Here is a 23,804-nt window from a genome sequence, read left to right on the forward strand (position 1 = left end):
ACATACGAATGGCTTGCTTATAGTTGCACCTAACATTAAACTGGGATGGGAGACAGTATTTTAACACTGAAAAAATGACATTTCAGCTTTAAATGTTGTAATGTTTTTACAAAGGAGCAATATGCAGACTGACCTTCATCATAGAGCTACGGGCAACAGCGGTGGAGCCCGGCCTCTCTGACACTCCGCACAGCTGAGCTGGGTCGTCCATCACCGCGTTCCTCTTAAACAGGATGGAGGGAGCCATGAAGGAATAGCCCTGCAGATACAAACATCTATAAACACACTCACTAACAGAAGAGGGAACTAATGCTAAGGAAGTTTCAGGGTCACTGACAGAACTCAAACATCAAGGCCTTTTACATTTCTGCAAATCCTTCATGCTGTGGGACTCCAGTCACATTGTTTGCGACAACTGCATCATGTGCACCCATCTAAATAAAGCCTCCGACAGCCCATGTCCCACTTACACGGCCAGACTGCAGCTGTGTGCTACATGGGCGGAGGAGTGGCTGGCTGGATGAGAGGATGGCTGGACGGAAGGATGAGGAGATGAATGGTTGAAATGCTTTTAATTGCTAAGCCAAGGTATTTGATTGCCCTGCTTTTCAAATTATCACAGTCCTCTAATGCAGCTTAATTTCAGTTTGTGAGGAGTTTGAGGGGGTGGCTGGGTTTATATGCGGCTATGCATGTGTGTGTGTGCTGTGGAGCGCTTCGTAAGTTATCATTGCAGACGTCGCTGCAATTGTACCGCTCCAGAATTACGAAGGATCAAAATTCCAGCGCACATGAAAGGCGAACGCTTAGAAAAGCCAAGATGAAGTTGGTAATCAAAGGTTGAAGGAGTAATTGAGCCAGACATGGTTGTTCTCGCAGACGCCGACCTTTTATTCCATGACAGAGCCGTTTAATGGCGGCATTGATCCGCCAGACTGAAGGATTCAGAAGGCAATCATAGACACCATCTCTTTCGCAGCCTCCCATTTCAGCTGGCATCATGCTATAGGCAACGTTATGGATCAAGCAGCATCAAAAATAGTCATTCACATCTGATGCTTGAATCCATCTCCATATCACCATAATTACGTCTCCGAACAGCTCTCTAATTCATCTGAATACCAACATAGACAGCCGGGCTCATGTTGCATAAGTGATCATTATAAAGGCTGACTTGCCCATATCCACTTTGGCACTTCCTGCTTACTAATAATGGAGGGTTAACTGGACAATTATATTCTAAAGCAACATCAAATGTCCACTCACGTGCATAAATTCATTTTCAGTGTCATAAATAAATGCTCAGTGTGAATCAATATTGTTTTAGGTACATCACACATTGGATGACATTAGAGAAAAACTGATATATTGGCCTGGAAAAGAAATCAGATGATATTTGGTAGTTTTGGGACAATTCTGCTTCAAAAGCTGAACTTTTTTTGAGTTAATTTTGAGTACATTTGCGTAAAATACACTACCATTAAAAATTTGAGGTCAGTAAGATTTTGTTGAAAGAAGCTAATTCTTGCATGCAGCAAGTATGCATTAATTGCATCATAGTTTCCAGAAAAATATTAAGTAGCACAACTGTTTTCAACATTGAAAATAATAAGAAATGTTTCTTGCAATCAGCACATGACAATGATTTCTGAAGGATCATCTAAAAACTGGAGTAATTGCTGCTGTAAAAATTCAGCTTTTCCATCATAATAACATAACTAATAACAATATAATAATATAATATGTAAGGGATAATCAACGGCTAGTTGTGCATTAAACGATTTGAATGCACTCCGCAAAGTGCATTCAAATCGTTTAATGCACAGATAGCCGTTGATTATCCCGTTTATGTCATGGTCATTTGCCAGCATTCACATATTAAAGATGTTAATAATATTTGCGCTGCAATATTTGACCGGAACGATAAAAATGACGGTTATTTTTGTCTGTATTACTATTCAACTGTAACTGTATGTTACTATGGTTACCAATGTTTATAGGAAGCGCATTAATATAGAACGTGATTAAACTGACCTGGAACTACCTGTACAGTTAAACTAATTTAATCAACACCTGCCAGCCAATCAGAATCGAGTAATCAGACAGACCATGGCATAATGTCATCTGATCGATGTCTTGAGGTGTGGTAACCGTAACATTATTTTTCTAATAATTCAACGGCCGTCGTCAATTATTCCGTACATAATATAATTGCGTATACGTTATGCCATTGCATGATCACGTAAACGAACTAGTGAATTGAACCAGTTAGTGGAAAAAAATAGTACTTCCCCGTCTGCCTGATGCTATAGATTAAAGGTAATAATGTTGTAAATAATGTTCAGTTTTCTTGCACAGACCGATAGTTTCGCTTCATAAGATCTCAATATATAATATATATATATATATATAAAGTACATACATAAAATATATCGTCAGGAGCCATGGGAATTAATTTTGTGCTGCATGACATGCTTTTTTATTCTCAAAGACGGGCAGCCGTTGACATGCATTTTATGAATCACCAAGCACCATGGTTTAAGCTAAAAATCTTCTTTACTGTTCTACCCAAGAAAAAAAGTCATCTATATCTTGGATGATCTTTGGATGAACTATCCCTTTAAATTCCTCACTTTCACACAACATGTTAGGCCGTCTGACTTGCAAATAACCAAAAATATCTGCCAATAAACAAATATTATAATACAATAAAATGAGTTATTAATTATACTACCTGGAAGATGCGGTCACAGTTGTTTGGAAGTGCCGCTGGGGAGTATGTTGGGTCCATCTCTGTAAACTCCTCAGCAAAGTTGCTAACATCCAGCTCATCACGAATTACAGGCTTAAATGGAGCCGGAACCTTCTTAGCAGCTAGATCCTCCCAGTTCATTTTCTGAATCAACCATAGTCAAACATTTTAGATGGTGAATTAACTTTAACAAGCCAATAAAATGACTAGGGAAATAATTATTCTTCTCTACTAAAATTATTTTTTTGTGGAAAAAAAGTCAATTATTCATTTTCGTCTTGCCTGGTAAAATGGATGGCTTTTCACATTCTGGGCCCCTGAGGGCCCGGAGCCCAGCCTCTTCTTTGGGTCTTTTATTAGCAATCGTTGGATAATGTCTTTGGCTAGAGGCCCCATGTCTTTAGGGAATGGAGGATCCTTTTTCATAATTCTTCTATTGGGCAAAGAGAGAGAATAAAGAAAAAATTAAAAACAACAACTGTACCCTTCCTTCAGATTTGTATTGGAATTATAATAAAACCAAGAAGGATTAAAAAAAAAAAAGAGTGCAGTTTTAAGAAGATAATTCAATGATATTTTGTCAGCATGCTGATGCAATCAAACAGTCAACTCATGATTTCAAAACTAGGCAGACTTCTAGATAATAAAAAGAGAACTGGTGTTTAACCACATAAAGGCGTGCAGAGAATTAGGGTTGGAAACCGAGAACTAGTTATTATTCAAAACAAGAATTCAAAAGAAGAAATCAAAAATAAAATTCATTTTTGAGTTTTCAGGTCTGTTCAAGTCTGAATCCTGAACAAATTACTCTCATGAGCCACCAAATTTCGTCAGATTCAAAATTAACCCCCAAAAAACATATCCTTGTTATCTGTATGTAAGGCTCATGATACTCTAATAGTGTAGTTGACTGATCATATGACAATGTGTGTTCATAACAAACAGAATTGGTACCCAATGACTTCCTTTCCATTCAACAAAAGTCAATTCTTCAAAAGTATTTTCTGTTGTTTACACAGAAGAAAGTAGGTCATACGGGTTTGGAACAACATGAGGGCAAGTAAAGTATTTTAATTTTTGGGTGAACTATCCTTTTAAAGAATCATTAATGGAACCAGAGTTGCTAAGAGGAATCAGAATCATTAAATTCCTTACTCCCATAGAGAATACAGCTCTGTGTGTGTGTGTGTGTGCTGGTCTTACTCGGCAATGTCAGAATGAGAGTTCTCATCGCCATCGACAGTGAAAGGAGAGCCTCCGGTCAACAGCTCATACATCAGAACTCCCATACTCCACCAGTCCACCGCCTGCAGGAGCAAAACACAAGGGTTATATTCCCAAAAGCACATTCAAATGTATGCTGATTAGTGCAAAAATGAATGAATCACTTTTCAAAGTCAAACTTTAAGCTGCTGTGTATAATTTAAGAAAATTACATGCGTAATTAAATAGCACTTAATGTGGTGAACGGGCGGATAAGCGATTCACTTTACCTTGTCATGTCCTGACTCTCCTCCTGCTACAATCTCAGGAGCCATGTACTCAATAGTGCCACAGATGGAATAAGCCCTCTCTACCTACAAGACCAAAAGGAATTATTTTACTGTTTGCAAAAACCTGTATCTCCCTTGCTTCCAAATTTCCTAAAGTTTCTTCTACAGTTTCAGTTTTCACAATTGTCTTTGTAGCATTCAGAAATTCGTTTCTTTTGGAAACACAGACATGTGAATGTTTGGTTTAGGGCTGGGTATCAGCAATTACCTCATGATTCGCTGCATATCAAATACAAGTCACGATTCAATACATCAGCATGTTTACTCAACACAAAAATCTCATTAATCTACCATATGCTACATGTCTTACACTACTGACAGTGGAAGCATCGACACAGAATGTTCACTAACAATGGACCAATCAGCTTTGAGAATTTCTTTTTTTACTACTTTATTATCAATAAAAAATACATTGGTATTAAAAAGAGAGAAAGAAAAGAAAGAAAGAGAAAGAAAGAAAGAAAGATTACAATTGGTCAGACAAAAAACATTCAAACTCGTAGGCCAGAGACCAGAAACATAATGAGCTGGCATTGCAGTAATGGTCAAAAATATTCACATATATACACTACTGTTCAAAGGTTTCGTGTTGGTAAGATTTTTATAATGCATGTTTTTGAAAGAAGTTGTATACTCATCAAGGCTGCATTTATTTGATCAACAATATAGTAAAAAATGTAATATTTTGAAAAAGTATTACAATTTATAACTGTTTTCTGTTTTCATATATTCTAAAAAGGTATCATATTCCTGTGAAGGCAAAGCTGAATTTCCAGCAGTTATTACTCCAGCCTTTAGTGTCACATATTCCCCCAGAAATCATTCTCATACGCTGATTTGCTGCTCGAGAAAATTTCTTCTTATAATCAATGTTTCTTATTATCAATGATTCTTTGATGCATAGAAAGTTAAAAAAAACAGCATTTATTTGAAACCGAAATCTTCTGTAACATTATAATTGTCTTGACTGTCACTTTTTATTATCACGTATTCTTGCTAAATACAAGTATTAATTCCCTTCAAAAACGAAATCTTACTGACCCCCTTTTCACTCGTAGTGTATCAATTGCAACAAAGTGTTTTAAAAGTTAAAAATTAAAATGAAATGTAAACCTATGCATCGAAAAACATGATTATTCATTCTAGAATGATTAATTACTGCACTTAGATGCTGTTGAGGCTAAGACTAAACGCCATCTGTGCTTTCTAAATTGGGCAAAACTGCTTTCTGAATTATGCGGCATATTTACGGAATGAAATACATGAAAACATCTGGAACAATCTTCTTTAATATCCTATGTGCAATTAACATTCTTGCCACATGTTTGAATACAGTTACAAGCACATGGCTTTTATAATTAAAGTTCCTGCGTACATTTATTAATTGCTTTTATTTTTATGCATCTCATAATCAGCACATTTCTGTCGGATGAATTTACTCGTTTTATGTGCGCTGGTTTATATGTTCGCTGTAAAGTCTTAATAGTCACAGGCGTGTTTTCAAACCACACTTGTAAAAAAAGAATTCTGGCTGAAATGGGTTGTTAGCTAGTACAACAAAGGTCAAACTGAGAAAAACAAAAAGTTAATATAATCTTTTAGAACAAAGAACAACAAAACATGCATGATAAGCGATTACAGCATTGAGTAAACAGCCTTGCGCTGTAATTGCCTCATGGGACGGAGGGAGGTTCAGTATGAACTATTGAAACAAACAGACCATCACTGACAGGGCAGGACATGTGCTGGATATTGGGTGGTCCCCGGGAATAAACAATCATTTGTTATAGATGCACTTCTCAAGGACGAATGTCAAAACCCTAGACAACAATGCAACAAGAACTCTCTTAATACAGATCTTTCAACATTTGTCTCAAACACCCATAACAAAAATCTCGAAAAGTGGAAGTCTGGTCGTTTTTAATAAGGAATACTCAGTATTGAGATATTACAAATATCATGACAACAACAGCTGTGAAATATTAAACACTTGTTGGCTGGTCTAATCAAATATCTTTAAACCCTCCCAGTAGGGATGGGACGATACACCTACCTCCCGATTCGATACTATCACGATACTTGGGTGCCGATACCATATGTATTGCGATTTTTTAAAGAATTTTGATTCTACAAGTATTGCGATTCGATATGTGTTGCGATTTTTGTTTTTTGTTTTTAACTCTAGACCATGGGAAAAAGTTGAATGATACACTTAATATACAGACTATCACAATAAAAAAAACAAACACACATCTTAGCAGTAATTATTGCAATTCAATATTACAATTTATTGTGATTTTTGATTGCTTGTTAAAGATTAGACAATGGAAAATAGTTAACTATACCCTTGAAATAGACTGTATATGATGAGTCATATTAACAAAAACAATGCATCACATCTTTCTAAACTTTTATTTCAGGAGCATACACAGTGTATATTTAAAGATCCTGGATCCATGAAACTTTAAAGTACCAAAACCCTGAACTTGCACATGAATATAATAGTCAAATGTTCAACAAAATGAGCAGAAAAAATACTTTCTGAAATAAAATAAACTGCCATGTTACTTTGCATAACGTTTTAGTCATGTTTTCCCGGCAGTTGGGATTAAAACGTGAAGCTGCAGAAAGAATTCTGGAGGAGGTTTGATCCTCTGCCTCCGTCATTGTTTTGCTTTCTCGCGCCGGCTTTAAACGTATATGACGTCATCTAATGCAGCGGCACTGCGCACGCAGACCGATCGGTGCATGACTTCAAACCACCACGAGAGCTACAGAGAGCAGACGGCTCCCACTGATCTATATATAATGACGGCTCCGCATGCTTTCGAATCGCTCTCGCGGTACTTTGATGACATACGCTGATCGTCTGCGCGGTGCTGCTTCAAGTCGAACACACCTATACATTTTGCTCTCTGTTGGAATTACAAAGCGCTAACTTCTACTCACCACCTCTTAGGAAAAATAAAATATTGAAATAAAAATCGATTCTGAGGTAAACCAAATCGATTTTTAAATCGTTTTAAAAAGAATCGCGATAGTTAGGTGAATCGATTTTTTTTTCTCCCACCTCAACTTCCCAGTACACTGTAAAAAAAGAAAAGAAAAAGTTGAGCAAACTTAAAATTTTAAGGCAACGAGCTTCAGCAGATTTTTGTCAGAGATTTTTGAGTTCTCAACTTCTTGTTGTATAAACTTAAAACAACAAATTGAGAAAACTCAAAAACCTGCTGAAGCTGGTTGTCTTAAACGCTTAAGTTCTCTCAACTTTTGATTTTTTACTGCACTGTAAAAAAAAAAAGAAAAAAAAGAAAAAAAAGTTGAGCAAACTTAAAATTTTAAGGCAACCAGCTTCAGCAGATTTGTGAGTTTTCTCCACTTACTTTTTAGGAAATTTTTAGGAGTTTTCTCAACTTTTGTTGTATAAACTGAAAACAGCAAGTTGAGAAAACTCAAAAATCAGCTGAAGCTGGTTTCTTTAAACTTTTTAAGTTTGCTCAACGTTTTTTTTTTTTTTACAGTGTAGTTCCTAACCTGGAATGTCACCCTAACACAATGATCCCTCTAAATATTTGTTCTGGCAAAACCTATTTCTATTGGGCAAACCCACGGAGCCGACTATCTGAGCAGAAACACCCCTTGCGAGAGACCCATGAGGTGTTCAATGGGTCATCACTTTCAAAGAAACTAAAATATTAATAATCATCTAACAGTTCTTCAAAAGTTTTCATTATTTGGCTATTTAAAAGTTTTTATTATTTGGTTATTTTGGGGGTTTGAGGGTTTTTTTTAAGAGAAGCTAAATATTAATATATTTATTAATATATTTATAAATACACTACAGTTAAAACATTTAAGGTCAGTGAGATTTTATTCAGCAAGGAAGAATTTAATTGATAAAACAAAATAGATTTCCAAAAAGATAGATTTCCATTTCAAATAAATGCTGTTCAATTTAACTTTCTATTGAAAGAATCCTGAAAAAAGAAATGTTTTTTGAGCTAAACATTATTTCTGAAGGATCATGTGACACTGAAGACTGGAGTCGTGGCTGCTGAAAAATCACCTGTGCCATTAGAGGAATAGATTAAATTGAATTCATCATAAATTTAAATTTACTTATATTCAAATAGAAAAACAGTTATTTTATATTGTAGTAATATTTTGTAAAATTACTGTTTTTACTGTATTTTAGTTCAAATAAATGCAGCCTTGGTGTGAAACTTCTTTGAAAAACAATAAAATAAAATTTATAATATTTAGCCTAACTGTGTCAGAATGGTGAACTGTCACTTTTGATAAATTTAATGCATCCTTGCTAAATAAAAGTATTAATTTCCTTCAAAAATATCTTACTGACCCCCTTTTACTCGTAGTGCATCAATTGCAACACAGTGTTTTAAAAGTTAAAAATAAAATGAAATGTAAACCTATGCATCGAAACATGATTCTTCATTCTAGAATGATTAATTACTGCACTTAGAGGCTGTTGAGGCTAAGACTAAAAGCCATCTGTGCTGTGTGTAAATCATATGTATGCAATGTACTGCAATATTCACTTAAAATGTAGCATTTATGATGCAGGACAATGGTTGGTAATTTTCTTTAAGTGGTTGTAAAGCTTATTCAGCCTTTTTGTCCTTGGCTGAACAACAACTTATCTGATGGCTCCCACATATGTTTGTTTGCACAGGCTGAGCGCATGGTTTTGTGGTGTATATGATGCTGCAGATGCGACCAACAAGCTCTTTTTGCAAACCGCATGGTACTTATCTGGATCATGATGTTTTGCCCTAAGCACGCTTTTCAATAACCAGAATTAAAAATAATCTGATCCAGAATTATATGAACTAGGAAGACTGTGCTAGGATGCAGCCTTATCTCATGAATTAATGTGCACTGTTTATATTTGCACATTATTTCTCCCATTTTCACTTCCACACTGAAAATCTGTGGATATGTGGACAGACTACAGCTGAAACACTGAAAACTAAACATTTTTCTCCACACACATTTATGAACCTGCATTCTGTGCAATAACAACAAGATTCAGATCATCAAACAAATTTTAATATTACACAAAGATAGCCCGAGTAAATACAAAATGCAGTTTTAAAATAATGATTTCATTTATTAAGCAAAAAAGGCTGTCCAAACCTGCCTGGCCCTACATGAAAAAGTAATTGCCCCCTAAATCTAATAACTGCTTGTGCCACCCTTTTGCAGCAACAACTGCAATCAAGCGTTTGCGATAACTGGCAATGAGTCTTTCACATCGCTGTGGAGGAATTTTGGCCCACTCTTCTTCTGTTTAAGGTCATGCCACAGCATCTTAATTGGATTTAAGCCCGGACTTTGATTTGGCCACTCCAAAACCTTAATTTAGTTTTTCTTGAGCCATTCAGAGGTGGACTTGCTGGTGTGTTTGGGATCATTGTCCTGCTGCATAACCAAGCATAACTGCATAACCTATCTTGGGGATAATCAAGATATTTTTTGGCAAATGTGGCAGTGGCTTTTGCCTTGGAACTCTCCCATGGGTGCCGTTTTTGCCCAGTCTCTTTCTTATTGTTGAATCAGGAACACTGACTTAATTGAGGCAAGTGAGGCCTGCAGTTCTTTAGATGTTGTTCTGGGTTCTTTTATGACCTCCTGGATGAGTTTGTCATTGCGCTCTTGGAGTAATTTTGGTAGGCCAGCCACTCCTGGGAAGGTTCACCACTGTTCCAAGTTTTCTCCATTTGTGGATAATGGCTCTGACCGTGGTTCGCTGGAGTCCCAAAGCCTTGGAAATGGCTGTATAACCCTTTCCAGACTGATACATGTCAACTATTTTGTTTGTCATCTGTTTATGAATTTCTTAAGATCGCAGCATGATGTGTTGCTCTTTAAGCGTGCTTCACTTTGTCAGACAGGTTCTATTTAAGTGATATCTTGATTCAACAGGTCTGGCAGTAATCAGGCCTGGGTTTGGCTAGTGACATTTAACTCAGCTTTCTAAAATAATGTGGTTAATCACAGTTCTTTCATGATTTAACAGGATGGGGCAATACATTTTTCACGCAGGGCCAGGTAGGTATGGACAGCTTTTTCTCTTAATAAATGAAATCATCATTTAAAAACTGCATTTTGTATTTACTTGTATTATCTTTGTGTAATATAATATATATATTTTTTGATGATCTGAATATTTTAAATTTGACAAATATGCAAAAAAAAAAAAAAAAAACAGGAAGGGGGCAAAAACCTTTTCACGGCACTGTATACACACGTGGTCGGAATTGTTGGTACCCTTGGTAAATATGATCAAAGGCGGCTGTGAAAATAAATCTGCATTGTTAATCCTTTTGATCTATTATTAAAAAAAAAAAAAAAAAAAAAAACACAAAAATCTAACCTTTCATTGGAGAATAACAATTTAAAATGGGGGAAAATATCATTATGAAATAAATGCTTTTCTCTAATACACATTGGACACAATTAACGGCACACTTTTATTCAATACTTTTTGAAACCTCCATTTGCCAGTTTAACAGCTCTAAATGTTCTCCTGTAATGCCTGATGAGGTTAGAGAACACCTGACAAGAGATCAGAGACCATTCCTTCATCCAGAATCACTCCAGACCCTTTAGATTCCCAGCTCCATGTTGGTGCTTCTTCTCTTCAGTTCACCCACTCATTTTCTACAGGGTTCAGGTCAGAGGACTGGAATGGCCATAGCAGAAGCTTGGTTTTGTGCTCAGTGACCCATTTTTGTGTTGTTTTTAAGGTTTGTGTTTGGATTATTGTACGGCTGGAAGATCCAAACATGGGCCATTATAAGATTTCTAACAGAGTCAGTCACTTATTGATTTTTTATCTGTTGGTATTTGATAGAATCAGTGATGCCGTGTGTCTAAACAAGATGTCCAGGACCTCCAGCAGAAATATAGGCCCACAACATAAATAATACAGCAGTATATTTCATTGTACACATGGGGTACTTTTTATCCCTGTGTTCACCAAACCCATCTTGAGTGTTTGCTGCTAAAAAGCTCATTTTTTAGTTTCATCTGACCATAGAAGCCAGTCCCATTTGAAGTTCCAGTCGTGTCTGATGACTGAATATGCTGGAGTTTGTTTTTTGGTGAAAGCATTTTCTTTTCTTGATTTTTTTTCTTGAAAGCCTCCCAAACAACATGTGGTGATGTAGGTGCTGTTTGAATTTTTTTTTAAAGGTTTTCTGACCCCGAAACTCAACCTTTTTCTGCAATTCTCCAGCTGTGGTCCTTGGAGAGTCTTTGGCCACTCAAACTCTCCTTCTCACCGTGCATTAGGACGATATAGACACACGTCCTCTTCCAGGCAGATTCATAACATTTTATGTTGATTGGAAATTCTTAATTATTGCCTTGATGGTGGAAATGGGAATTTTCACTGTTATAGCTCTTTTCTTAAAGCCAATTTCTAATTTGTGAAGCTCAATTATCTTTTGCTGCACATCAGAAACATATTCTTTGTTTTTTCTCATTGTGATGGATGATTAATTTGGAATTTGGCCTTTGTTTTGTTTTCCCTCCTATTTATATTTCTGTGAAACAGGAAGCCATGGTTGGATAATTTCATGTTCATAATCACGCTGGTGTGCTCAAAATTGTGAATATGAATGGGCATATATTTATTTTACTCATAAGAATTTCTAGGGGTGCCAATAATTGTGTCCAACATGTATTTGAGAAAAAAACATTTCATAATGATATTTACCCCCATTTAAATTCTTATTCTCCAATTGAAAGCTTAGATTTTTGTGATTTTTTAACATAAAAGATCAAAAGGATTAACAATGCACATTTATTTTCACAGCCATCTTTGTTCATATTTACCAAGGGTACCAACAATTCTGACCACGTGTGTATATGTATGTATGTATGTATGTATGTGTGTGTGTGTGTGTGCGCGTTTTTGTGAAAAGTCAGGACATAGATTTGTATAATAACAAAGGTATGACATAGGTATTACAAGGTGAAGGTGACTTTTCAGGACATTGACCCATGTCCCCACTTTTCAAAACGCTTATAAATCATACAGAGTGAGGTTTTTTTGGGGAAAGCTGAAATGCACAGTCTCCTGTAAGGGGTAGGTTTAGGTGTAGGGTTGGTGTAGGGCAATAGCACATACAGTAAGTACACTATAAAATCCATTACGCCTATGGGATGTCCCCACTTTTACAAAAACAAACATGTGTGTGTGTGTGTGTATATATATATATATATATATATATATATATATATATATATATATATATATATATATATATATATATATATATATATATATATATATATATATATATATATATATATATATATATATAAGGGATGCACGTTATTGGATTTTTGCTGATATCCAATATGCCGATATTTTTCCAACTCATTTTGGCCGATACCGATATATTTCCTTTTATTTGGAAACACCAAGTCTCTCCTGTGCAGAAATTCTAAGCAAAATATTTTTAATTTTGGTTATTTTTTAATTAGACTTATTTATTAAAATTAAATAAAAAAATAATGAAGGTTTTTTAACAGTACATTGAAGCTTTGAAAATAAATATAAATAAACTATCAATCGCTGAATTTTTTCCCCCAGAAAGATGCAGTGTTAACCCTAACATTTTATTTTAAGATTTAACATATGTAGATGGTCTAAAACAAGAGTTGTAAAAATTCTGAAAATCTTTTAGAGCTCATGATTTGTTTAAAAAATAAAACACATTACACATTAATGAATAAATCAGTATATATACATTTATTTAATTTACAAGTGTCATGTTTGTGATTTTATTTTTATTTATTTTTATGTAAGCTTCTGACCATTAAATCAAAACATTTAACTCATCATAAAACAAAACTCATAATTTTATGACATCAATTAAAACTCCTTACAGAGCGGGCGTTAGGACCAGGGGGAGGCTGCTGCCGCTGCACGTGCTATTACTGTTGACCCTATCACACACCGAACCCGTCATTCTGTAGGTGCTTTCACAGATTAAATGCAGTGATCCAAAACAGTCAGTCAATCTAATCATCATTCAGACAAAACTTTGCTTCAAGAATGAGAGACACTGCTGACGTGATCTAATCAATAGCACACCCTGAGCACATTTGAGATAACGTATTCCTCTTATCGGCAAGACATATCGGCATAATTATTCATATCAGGCCTATGCCGATATTTACATTTAAAGCCATTATCGGCCGATTCCGATATCAGTCCGATAATATCGTGCATCCCTAATATATATACTGTTTATATTAGTGCTGTCAATCGATTAAAAAATTTAAATCGCATTAATCACAGTCATGGACTTAACATGATTAATCACAAATTTAAAATACTAGGATTTACCTGTAAATGTGTTGAAATAAAGATGCATGACAAACTAGTTTAAGGAAACAGAACCTTTCACACTTCCGCCAGGTATGAGACATAATTCTTTTTTTTTTTTGTTATCAACATTTTTATTTATTTTTTATACACAACATCCAAAAAAAAAAAACAACAAAAAAAAAAAAACAACAACAGACACATACTCAATATCTCAAAGTCCAATCAAAGGGAGGGAAAGAGGGAAAGGCAAGAAAAACACAAAAGTCACTCCTTTATACAGTCACGTATATCAAAAAGAAAGCACTGCCAAGCATCGATGGTAGAAGGCTTGGCCCCATTGATTCGTGCTGTTGTACATTCACAAGCCACTATGTGCAGGAGACTACGGATCCAATATGTTTTTCCACACATGTGCGGTGTAAACCAGTTTTGTATTATTGTCTTCTTCGCAGCTGTAAAACCAGCAAACATCATTCTCTTTTGCATTGAGGTTATACAGAGATCAGAATCATCATTAAGAAGACACAAACTTGGATTAACAGACCAATCCATTTGCAATAAGGATGATAAAACCAGGTTTACATGTGTCCATAGACTGATGACGACAGGACATTCCCAAAACATATGCAGAAAAGTACCTGATGATGTAGTATTACATATATGGCAGTTGAGATTCGGTTGTAGTTTCATTTTAAATCTTTTGTAAGGAGTTATGTATGCTCTATGAATGACTTTGAAGTGAATAAGACGATGAGCCAGATTTTTAGATGTTAAACTGAGATTAGACCACACTCTCTCCCAGTCGACAGATAAATTAAGGTCAGATAACTCCCTATTCCAAATAGTTTGAATAGAAAGAGGTTTTGTAACGCAATCAATAATCTTATTATATATTAAAGAAACAGACGGCCGACCAACAGATGGTGCAATCCAATCTTGCATAGGATGAGAGGAGATGGGAGATGCCCAAGGAACTCCATACGCTTTGAGAGCAGAACGTAACTGAAGAAAGACAAAATATGCGGATGCTGGTAGACAAAATTTGGTTCTTAATGTCTGAAATGAACATAGGCCCTGGTTATCATATATATCACCGCATGTGTTTACACCCAAAGAGGACCAAGAGGGTTGGACAAATGGACGATTTCCGCATACAAAATTAAAATTGTGCCATAAAGGTGTACTATTACAAAATTTGAAGGTTCCTCCTATCCGACGTTCCACCGTTTTCCAGATTTTAATAGAGTTGGCCACAACCGGACCAAATTTATACTTATCCCCTTTTTTTCCTGTGCCAGTAAATAACATATCTTGGAGTCTATTTGGTTTAACCTTGTCAGCTTCAATCACTCTCCAAGAAACTGTAGATTGAGGATCAACCCAATTATGAAGAGCCTTAAGCTGGAGCGACCAATAATACAGTTCAAAATTTGGTACAGCCAGTCCTCCTGCGCTATTAGGATGTTGTAATGTGGTAAGTTTAATTCTGGGGTATTTATCATTCCAGATAAATTTAGAAATTATGGAGTTAATCTCCTTAAAATAACCTGGAGGGGGAGAAAGTGGTAGCATAGAGAAAAAAAAATTTAATCGAGGTAACAAATTCATCTTAACAGTGGAAATTCTTCCTTGAAGAGAGACTTTAAGATTCTTCCATCTTTGAATGTCATTTTGACTTTAACTAAGATATTATTAAAATTGTCTCTGGCAATCTTATGAATGTTTTTATATATGGTAATGCCCAAATAGATGAAAGATTCCTTAATAGGGATAAATGAGGAATAGAAGAATTGACTTTAACATTGTTAATTGGCATTAAAGCAGATTTGCTCCAATTTATTTTATATCCTGATAAGCTACTAAAATTATCAAATTCCTTAATTACACTAGAGACTGAAACATCAAAGTGGTCTAAATATAGAATAATATCATCAGCGTATAACGAAATACTATGATTATGATCATGAATCTTAATCGATACTTCAGATTTCCTGATGGCTTGTGCTAAGGGTTCAAGAGATAGACAAAACAATAAGGGTGAAAGCGGACATCCCTGCCTTGTTCCCGCTGCAAAGGAGCGGAAATAATATTACCAGTTATGACTGATGCTGCAGGTGAGTGGTATAATGTCTTAATCATAGAAATGAAGTGTTCGCGAAGCGAAACATTGCAGAACTGCCCACATATAATTCCACTCTAGCCTGTCAAAGGCTTTTTCTGCATCAAGTGAAAAGACCGCACAAGGGGTCGGGTGGGAGTCTGCAAAGTCCAGAATATGAAGGAGTCGATGCATATTGTCAGATGCATTGCGCCTTGATGAAACCAGTTTGGTCCTCCTTGATCAGACTATGAATTACCTTCTCCATACGAAAAGCAAAAACTTTAGCATAGATTTTAAGATCACATGGGATAAGCGAAATCGGTCTGTAGCTGGAACAATCTAATGGGTCTTTCCTTTTTAAGAAGTAATGAAATCAGTGATGTTTTTGATCTCTATGAAAACCCCATGTTCAATCGCAAAATTAAATGAATTAAGCATAAGTGTCCCTACCAAATCCCAAATTTCTAAATATAATTCGGGAGACCATCTAGACCTGGCGATTTGCCCTTTTGAAGGCTTTTAGAGACGTGAAGCTCCTCCAAACTTAATGGGGCCTCCAAAGATTCTTTATCCATCTGTGAGATCCGAGGCAGTTCCAATTTATCTAAATACTGCTTACAAATTGGTTCATCAAAATCTGTTTCGCTTTATACAGATTCATGTAAAACCTTTAAATATGTCATTAATTGCAGGATTCATGGTGACCTGATCATCCGATGATTTTATTGCGCTAATATATGCCTTAGACTCGCATTCTTTCAACCTAAGGGCCAATAAATGACTAGGTCTCTCTGATTCAAAATAATATTTTTGCCTAGTCCTATGTAAAATAAATTCCGCCTTTGAGTGTGAAAGTAAATCATATTCTTCTTTTAAAGAGGACAACTGTGTAGCCTGTTGCTCAGTAAAATGTTGTTTTGTAGGTTTTGCAATGATTGTATTTTATTTTCTAATTGTGTAAATTGGTAAGTTTTCGCTTTGGCAAGAGTAGAAGAAAAAGATATACAGAATCCTCGTATGGCGCATTTAGTCGATTCCCACATTATTTGAGGATCCACATCAGAGGGCATATTGATTTCAAGAAATTCCTTAATATATTCTTTTAATGAAGTAATGAAAGTCTGATTACTTAATAATGATATGTTAAAGCGCCATCTAGGGGCTTTGGCTTTAACATCGGAGAGAGGAACACTGCACAACACAGCAGAATGATCAGATAATAAAATTGGTAATATAGAGATGGACGAATTCGACGAAATTAAAGATGGGCTGAGAAATATGTAGTCTATCCTAGAGAAAGTCTTATGTCTATTAGAAAAAAGTGAAGTCCTTAGCTTTAGTATTCTGAATTCTCCAAAGATCGATTAAGTTGAGCTCCGTGATAAATTTATTCAGTAATTTAGAAGATGGATTGGCTGTTGTATCAAATTGAGATTTATCTAAAGCAGGATTTATGACAGCATTAAAATCCCCACCCACAACTAATGGGCAGTCAGTCTGCTCAAGTAATGTTTTGGAAATCTGTGTAAGGAACGCACTGTCTGTCTCATTCGGACCGTAAATAGAGACCAATGCTAACCTATTATTATATATTTTGCATCGGATAAACACAAATCTACCCTTCTCATCACTACCAAGGTGTTAAATTTAACTTTCGATTAACAAGGATAAGCACCCCCTTAGTTTTATTTTGAGCGCAGGAAAAAGCCACTAATTTATAATATTTATTCTGAAAACGTGCCACATCAGCTTGTTTTAAATGCGTCTCTTGAATTAGGGCACAGGAAATAGACTTACGGTGTAAATATTCTAACACACGGGTTCGTTTAACAGCGAATTTAAACCATTCACATTCAGTGATAAAATATTTAGAGTATGCATTGAATATTCACAATCCCTAAATTGTATTCAATAAATGAAAAACAAAAGCACTTCCATTCTGTAAATAGCATGTAAACGCTGGCGTGCATTTTAGATACCAAACCTCCTAGAAGAAAAATCCCTTTAGAAATAAGGTAAAATAAATAACAGTATAAATGTCTGTTGTAAAAAGTAAAAACAACATAAAAACCTGAACAACCAACAACTATAAACGAGGAACAACTCAGACCGCACATTACCGAGAACATAGGTCTGACTGAGCAACAAAAATAGTGATGGTTCGTGACCGATCCACTCAACGCAAGACATGTCTCCCGAAGGCCCACACAGCCAAAAATATTTTTAATTAAACCTACTCTCAATTAGTCCCCTCCAAAAAAAAAAAAAAAAAAAAAAGGAGTGTCAGTCTTACCAGCAACGAGATCGTTGTACCGGATATATAGGGACAATATCTCGGTAGTAGAGAGGAGAGAAGAAAAAGCAAAAAATAGACTTAACAAGCGTCCATGTCCATCCTACCATCATCCCCTACTGGGCAGCTAGAACCATGTCCATCCCGGCCATCAAGTTCCTCCCGCTGGACCGGAGAGACAGCGGCCGCTGTTCCCCCGTCGCCGCCCCGCAGAGCCGCGGCATATGTCTTCTGCTGAGACAGGGAGCTGATAAAATCCTCCGCTTTCTGAGGGGACTCGAAGCTTTTCTGTTCCCCTTTGTGCCGTAGTTTAACCACCGCCGGATAGATGAGGAAGGGCTGGAGGCCAAGCGCTGTCATCTTCTTCAAAACCGGACCAAATGCCTTTCTCCTGATCGCTGTAGCTGGACTAAAGTCGGGAAAAAATAGTAGTGTAACATTGTTCTGTGCGCATTTCACCGGATAGGCCTGCCGAGCACCCTTCAGGATATCTGATCTGTCATGCCATCTCAGTACACGGAAGATAAGAGTGCGCCGATCGGAGCCTCTCCTCCGTCATACACGCGGTGCGCCCGGTCAATCTCAATGTCACGGCCCCTCAAGGAAGGAATCCACTTGGGAAGATGAACTCTGAGGAAACCAGCCGCGTCGGATCCCTCAGCCCCCTCTGGCAGCCCCACCAGTCGTACGTTGTTCCTCCTGCACCTGTCCTCCATATCCGTCATCTTCTCGGTGAGTCGCTCCAGCTGATTTCTTACGTCCGTGACTGCCCTCCTATCCTCACGTGCATCTGCTTGCACAGAGTCAACGCGTCACGTGTCTGCTTCGCCGTAGTTATGGCCTCAAACTCCTCTCTTAGCTTTTAACAGACTTGTTGGTCGCTTGTATGTCCTCACGCAGTTCGCGCAATGCTGGAATCAGTACAGAGTCCATCGCATCTCTTACTGCCGAATTCACAACCGAATTCAAAGTGTTTTGCTGTTGTTTAAATGCTAGTTCAATACGGCTAGCGATAGCATCGTCGAGGTCTTCTCTGGAGATGGCGGAATCTCTGAATTTTTTCTTCATTGGCGATTGCTCAATCTCTCTTTTCCGATCCCCTTTGTCTGCCTTAGCACTCATGATGGGTCCAATACAGAGTGGTTCAAATTTTACTGACAGGATCTTACAATATGTGGCAAAGTGAGCAGAGCGAAAGACTAAGCCTGCATCGCCGTCGAAGGGTCACGTGATCCCCCGAGACATAATTCTTATTATTCTTTTGTTTTTATTCAGCCATTATCAGCCTTTAAACTGGCAATAAAACATTTACCAAGCCACATCGCTTCAATCCCAGTATACATTTACCCAACTATTATCAAAAGTATTTCTAAATAAATACAACAAAACATTTATTGCGACCTTCTTGAAGTATTATGACAAAATGCATTATGAAGAAGATGATTCTCAGAAATTCTGTGTTCTGTATTTGCTTTTCAAATGAAGGCATAAAACATTAACTTCATTTATCTTTAAATTACTGAAAATCAAACTTTATTTATTTTGGCAAACAAAGGGGTTTACTATTAAAATTAAAACATGGAAGAAATGATGTGTGATCATTACTTAAAAAAAATAAAATTTTAATCATTTTAATAGTAGCCGTAGTAGTAGTAGCAGTATGTACATTCTGCTGAACAATAGTAATGTATTTCTGCGGCAGTGTCTTCAAAGTTAAACCAAACTTTTATTTTGACGGGTTGCCGTGAATACCTTTACAGTTCTGTGTGTATATGATATGACACTAATTTTACTCATATCAAACGGTAAAATGCTAATGAAGTGACTCTCGGAGCAGTTCTGGAGATGTTGTTCATGTGTTTATGTCCTCATTTAGTGAGAAGGAAGATGTTTCTTCATTCCGCGGGATGTTTTTCATGTCCGCGGGTTGAAGCGACCCCAGTAACGTAATATTTAGCTCCTGGAATGTGAATTTTATCAGGGGGACTACACCAAAAAACGTGTATTTTACCCCACCGGAACACGATTTTTACTGGGAATCCCCACTGAAAAGTGACTGGGCTAGTTTTGAGTAGCAATTAGCCGGGTTTTGCTGAGAAAACCTGGCAACCCACTCTGCGTGTAGTAAACAAAACCGTGCAATATAGAGAGCATACTGCTCCTTACGCTTTCGAATCGCTCTCGCGGATGTCAAACACTGATCGATCTGCGCCGCGCCGCTTCTAGTCGAACACACCTAGTGCTGCAGGCTTATTGTCTCACTAACGTTGATGAGATTAACCCTTAGGTATCGACATTTGCTACCGAACGACAACGTTTTTCGATACTCGATGGTATCGAGGCAATTCGGTCGGTGCCTAAAATCATTAATGATTTTAATCATTAATGGCTTAATAAAATATGGATAATTGGCAGGAATCCAAAGTACAAAAAGGGTTTCTCAAAGAAGAAAAATATGTAGAGTAACACAAACTCACCTCATGGAACTCCTTACTAAGGCCAAAGTCCGTCAACACGATGTGGCCGTTTGAATCAAGAAGTATATTCTCAAGTTTTAGGTCTCTGTAGACGATTCCCAGCTGAAAAACGAAAAGGAACGAATAAGCTCTTATGTTTAGATGCGTGACCAAATACTTCAATTTTCATGTCATAATTCACCACATTTTTTTGTCATCCTTGCCAAAAGTATTTGCTCAAATGTTCTGTTCACAACCTTAACTTGTCTGGGGTCATAAAATGCAGCCATTCACCTGGAAAATGCACCAATACTATATTAAATAATAAATGGCAACATAATAGGCAATGACAAAAAAATGAGACTGAACCCAAACAATGTTAATCTCACTGTCAAGGTCCTTCCTACAAATGCTGCAATGCCTCCGGGGCAACTCTCTTCTCTCTGAATAATGGCTGCTATGCACAGAACAAGCATGCATTAAAACACTTTTCTTCCTCTTTTTGTTACACAGACTTCAAGAAACTTTGAGCGCTGCAGATACATTTCCCCTGGCCTGGTTAACTGACTGAGGAATTGAGGCAGGAGAGAGGAGAAGTACCTTCTGAGTAAAGGAAAGAATTACTTTCACTATTCTCTCAAAATGAGGTGCCGCTCAGTCAGATTGCAAAGGAAATGAAGAGTGAAAATAAGTGTGCAATTTTTGCAGCAATTTTACCTTATGCAAGTGCTCCAGTGCTAGTACAATCTCCCCGCTGTACAAGGTAACCTCTTGTTCTTTAAAGCGAACTCTTTGGACCAAGTGTGTGAAGAGCTCACCTCCGTTCACATAGTCTGCAATTGAAGGTATATAAAACAAAATTGCAACTGGTCAAAGACACTTTTATATTTCTTATGCACCTGGTATTGTGCAAAATCCTGCTTTAATGCTGACACTGACACAATCGGCTCCAAGCATTACCACAAAACCAAGAGTTCCTGTAGTGGCATACAGGCTTCCGCTTTTCATTATTAAAGCACATTAACTGCGCTGAAATTCACAGGGTCCCTAAACAGAGTTAACCGGTCTCTACACACTCGAGAGGGGATGTGTAAAAGTGAACTTTATTTAAAATGTCCTACAGCTTCACCAAACAACACTTGAGTCACATAAAGAAAGGGTTTCAAGCGTGATAATGATGTACAAACAAAAAACATAAATTACTTCTATTCAGCTAAATTATTTAATTTAATGTAATAAATTATACACTGCAGTTTGGGATCAGTAAAATGAAAGAAAGGATCAAATCAGCACATAAAAATGATTTCTGAAGGAAGGATCATGTGACACTAAAGACTGGAGTAATGATGCTGAAATTTCAGCTTTGTTATCACGGGAATACACAACATTTTTAAATATATACAATTAAAATTAAAAATGTGAAAATTGTAATAATATTTCAAAATATTACTGTTTTTAACTGTATTTTTATTTAAATAAATGCAGCCTTGGTGAACATATGACCCTTCTTTCAAAAACATTACAAAAATCCCCAAACTTTTCAACAGCACTGTATAGTATGTGTATTTTCTATAAAAATACAATATTATTATACAATATTATACAGTCATTTTTATGTATATACCAGTTATGTAACATAATAATAATAATGGTATTCTAACAGTCACATCTGCTGCACTTTATACTTTCGTACTGCCCAGAAACCACTTCTGAGCTTAATTAAGCTGAACAAAAATGCCGGAGATTGTGCACAATGACTGATGGGTAAATTTCCCTGCCCACTTCCTGTGAAGTGAGATATCAACTGTATACTCACCAAGCTATTTGCAGTCAGACTGAATAAACGCTCTGTATGACTGAACCACGCTTGATGGCCAAAACCTTATAAAGTCTGCTTGGTATTATACTAATTGCTAGTATACAACAGGAACATACCCATAATTCACTATAACAATACTGGTGTAAGCAAGAATGCTGGGGAATTGCTCAGTCTGCATAGGTCGCACTCTTTTAAATGCAGAAGTAAAATTGAAGCATAAAGAACAGTCTGCATTTTTGCAATCCACGAGAGAGAGGAGAGAGCGTACCTAGAATGAGATGCAGTTTGGTGTCTGTCTGGAAGGCATAATGGAGTGTAACCAGGAAAGGAGACTGTCTGATATGCTCGAGGACCTGTCTCTCTGTACGTGTGTGCTCTGCCGTCTTCGCCTTCTGCACAATAGTGGCCTTTTTCAACACCTTCATGGCATAGAGTTTACCTGAATCATGGCCGCTCACCTTGCGAACCAAGAACACCTTGCCGTAGGCTGCCCAGAGGAGAAGAACGATTTGTTAGTGGAGTAGGAATAAAGATGAGCAGAGAACACAGAGTTCACATACTTGAACTATCACTGACCTCCTGTTCCCAGCACTTTCAGCAGCTCAAAGTTCTCAATGCCCACTCGCTCCACGTGACCCGTCAGATTGGCTGGGGAAAGATTTAAACACATCCATCTGGTCACACGGCCAAGAAATCGCGTTCTTCACTTGGATTACATACAAGAAAACCTTTCGTAAACCTTCTCAGCTTTGGTTACTTGAACCTTCGCCACTTTCTCACAACAGTGAGGACAGAAAACATGTTCAAAATGGTGAACCCTTGGAGATGAGCCTCCAGCTGTTTGCATACAGTATGCAGCTTATAAACAGGTCCAGATGGAATCTTTTTAATGCATTTTCTGCACTGACTTTAAATATTTAAACACGCTAAAACAAAAGTGGCAGTCGAAAGCATTACGAAATCAGGCAAAAAAAAACACAAAAAACACTACCTTTCACATGTTTTGGGTCAGTAATTTTTATTTATTTTTCAATATCTTTATTTAGCAAGGATCCATTAAATTGCAATTAAATTGCAAAAGTGACAGTCCAGACTTTTATCATGTTACAAAAGACTTCTATTTCAAATGTGATGATCTTTTGAAGAATCTTTAAAGAATCTGAAAAGAACTAAGGCTGCAAAACGATTATTCGCATTCAAAATAAAAGTTTGTTTACATACTATATGTGTATGTACTGTGTATATTTATTATGTATATATAAATACAAATATATAAGTATATATTTTTCTAAAAAAGCATATATATTTATACTTGTATATAATTTATATTTATATAAATATAAATATTTTATATATAAATCTAACATTTTTTTCCTTAATATATACACATGCATCGTGTGTGTATTTATATATACATAATAAATATACACAGTACACACACATATAGTATGTAAACATAAACT

General features: G+C 36.5%; 1 protein-coding gene across 1 annotated transcript in view; it reads right to left on the reverse strand.

Moving 5' to 3' along the window:
* Positions 1-23,804, reverse strand: part of rps6ka5 (ribosomal protein S6 kinase, polypeptide 5) — a 47,733-nt gene that overhangs the window by 20,509 nt on the left and 3,420 nt on the right. Inside the window, exons 2-10 of the mRNA XM_058748990.1 lie at positions 22,918-22,989; positions 22,610-22,828; positions 21,240-21,355; positions 20,544-20,645; positions 4,246-4,329; positions 3,956-4,059; positions 3,035-3,185; positions 2,735-2,896; positions 134-259 (exon numbers count right to left, since the gene is read on the reverse strand). Coding sequence (XP_058604973.1) covers positions 134-259; positions 2,735-2,896; positions 3,035-3,185; positions 3,956-4,059; positions 4,246-4,329; positions 20,544-20,645; positions 21,240-21,355; positions 22,610-22,828; positions 22,918-22,989 — 1,136 coding nt within the window. The remainder of the gene's footprint in view (positions 1-133; positions 260-2,734; positions 2,897-3,034; positions 3,186-3,955; positions 4,060-4,245; positions 4,330-20,543; positions 20,646-21,239; positions 21,356-22,609; positions 22,829-22,917; positions 22,990-23,804) is intronic.

The sequence above is a fragment of the Onychostoma macrolepis genome, chromosome 17, assembly GCF_012432095.1.
Source record: "Onychostoma macrolepis isolate SWU-2019 chromosome 17, ASM1243209v1, whole genome shotgun sequence".
NCBI classification, from domain to species: domain Eukaryota; kingdom Metazoa; phylum Chordata; class Actinopteri; order Cypriniformes; family Cyprinidae; genus Onychostoma; species Onychostoma macrolepis.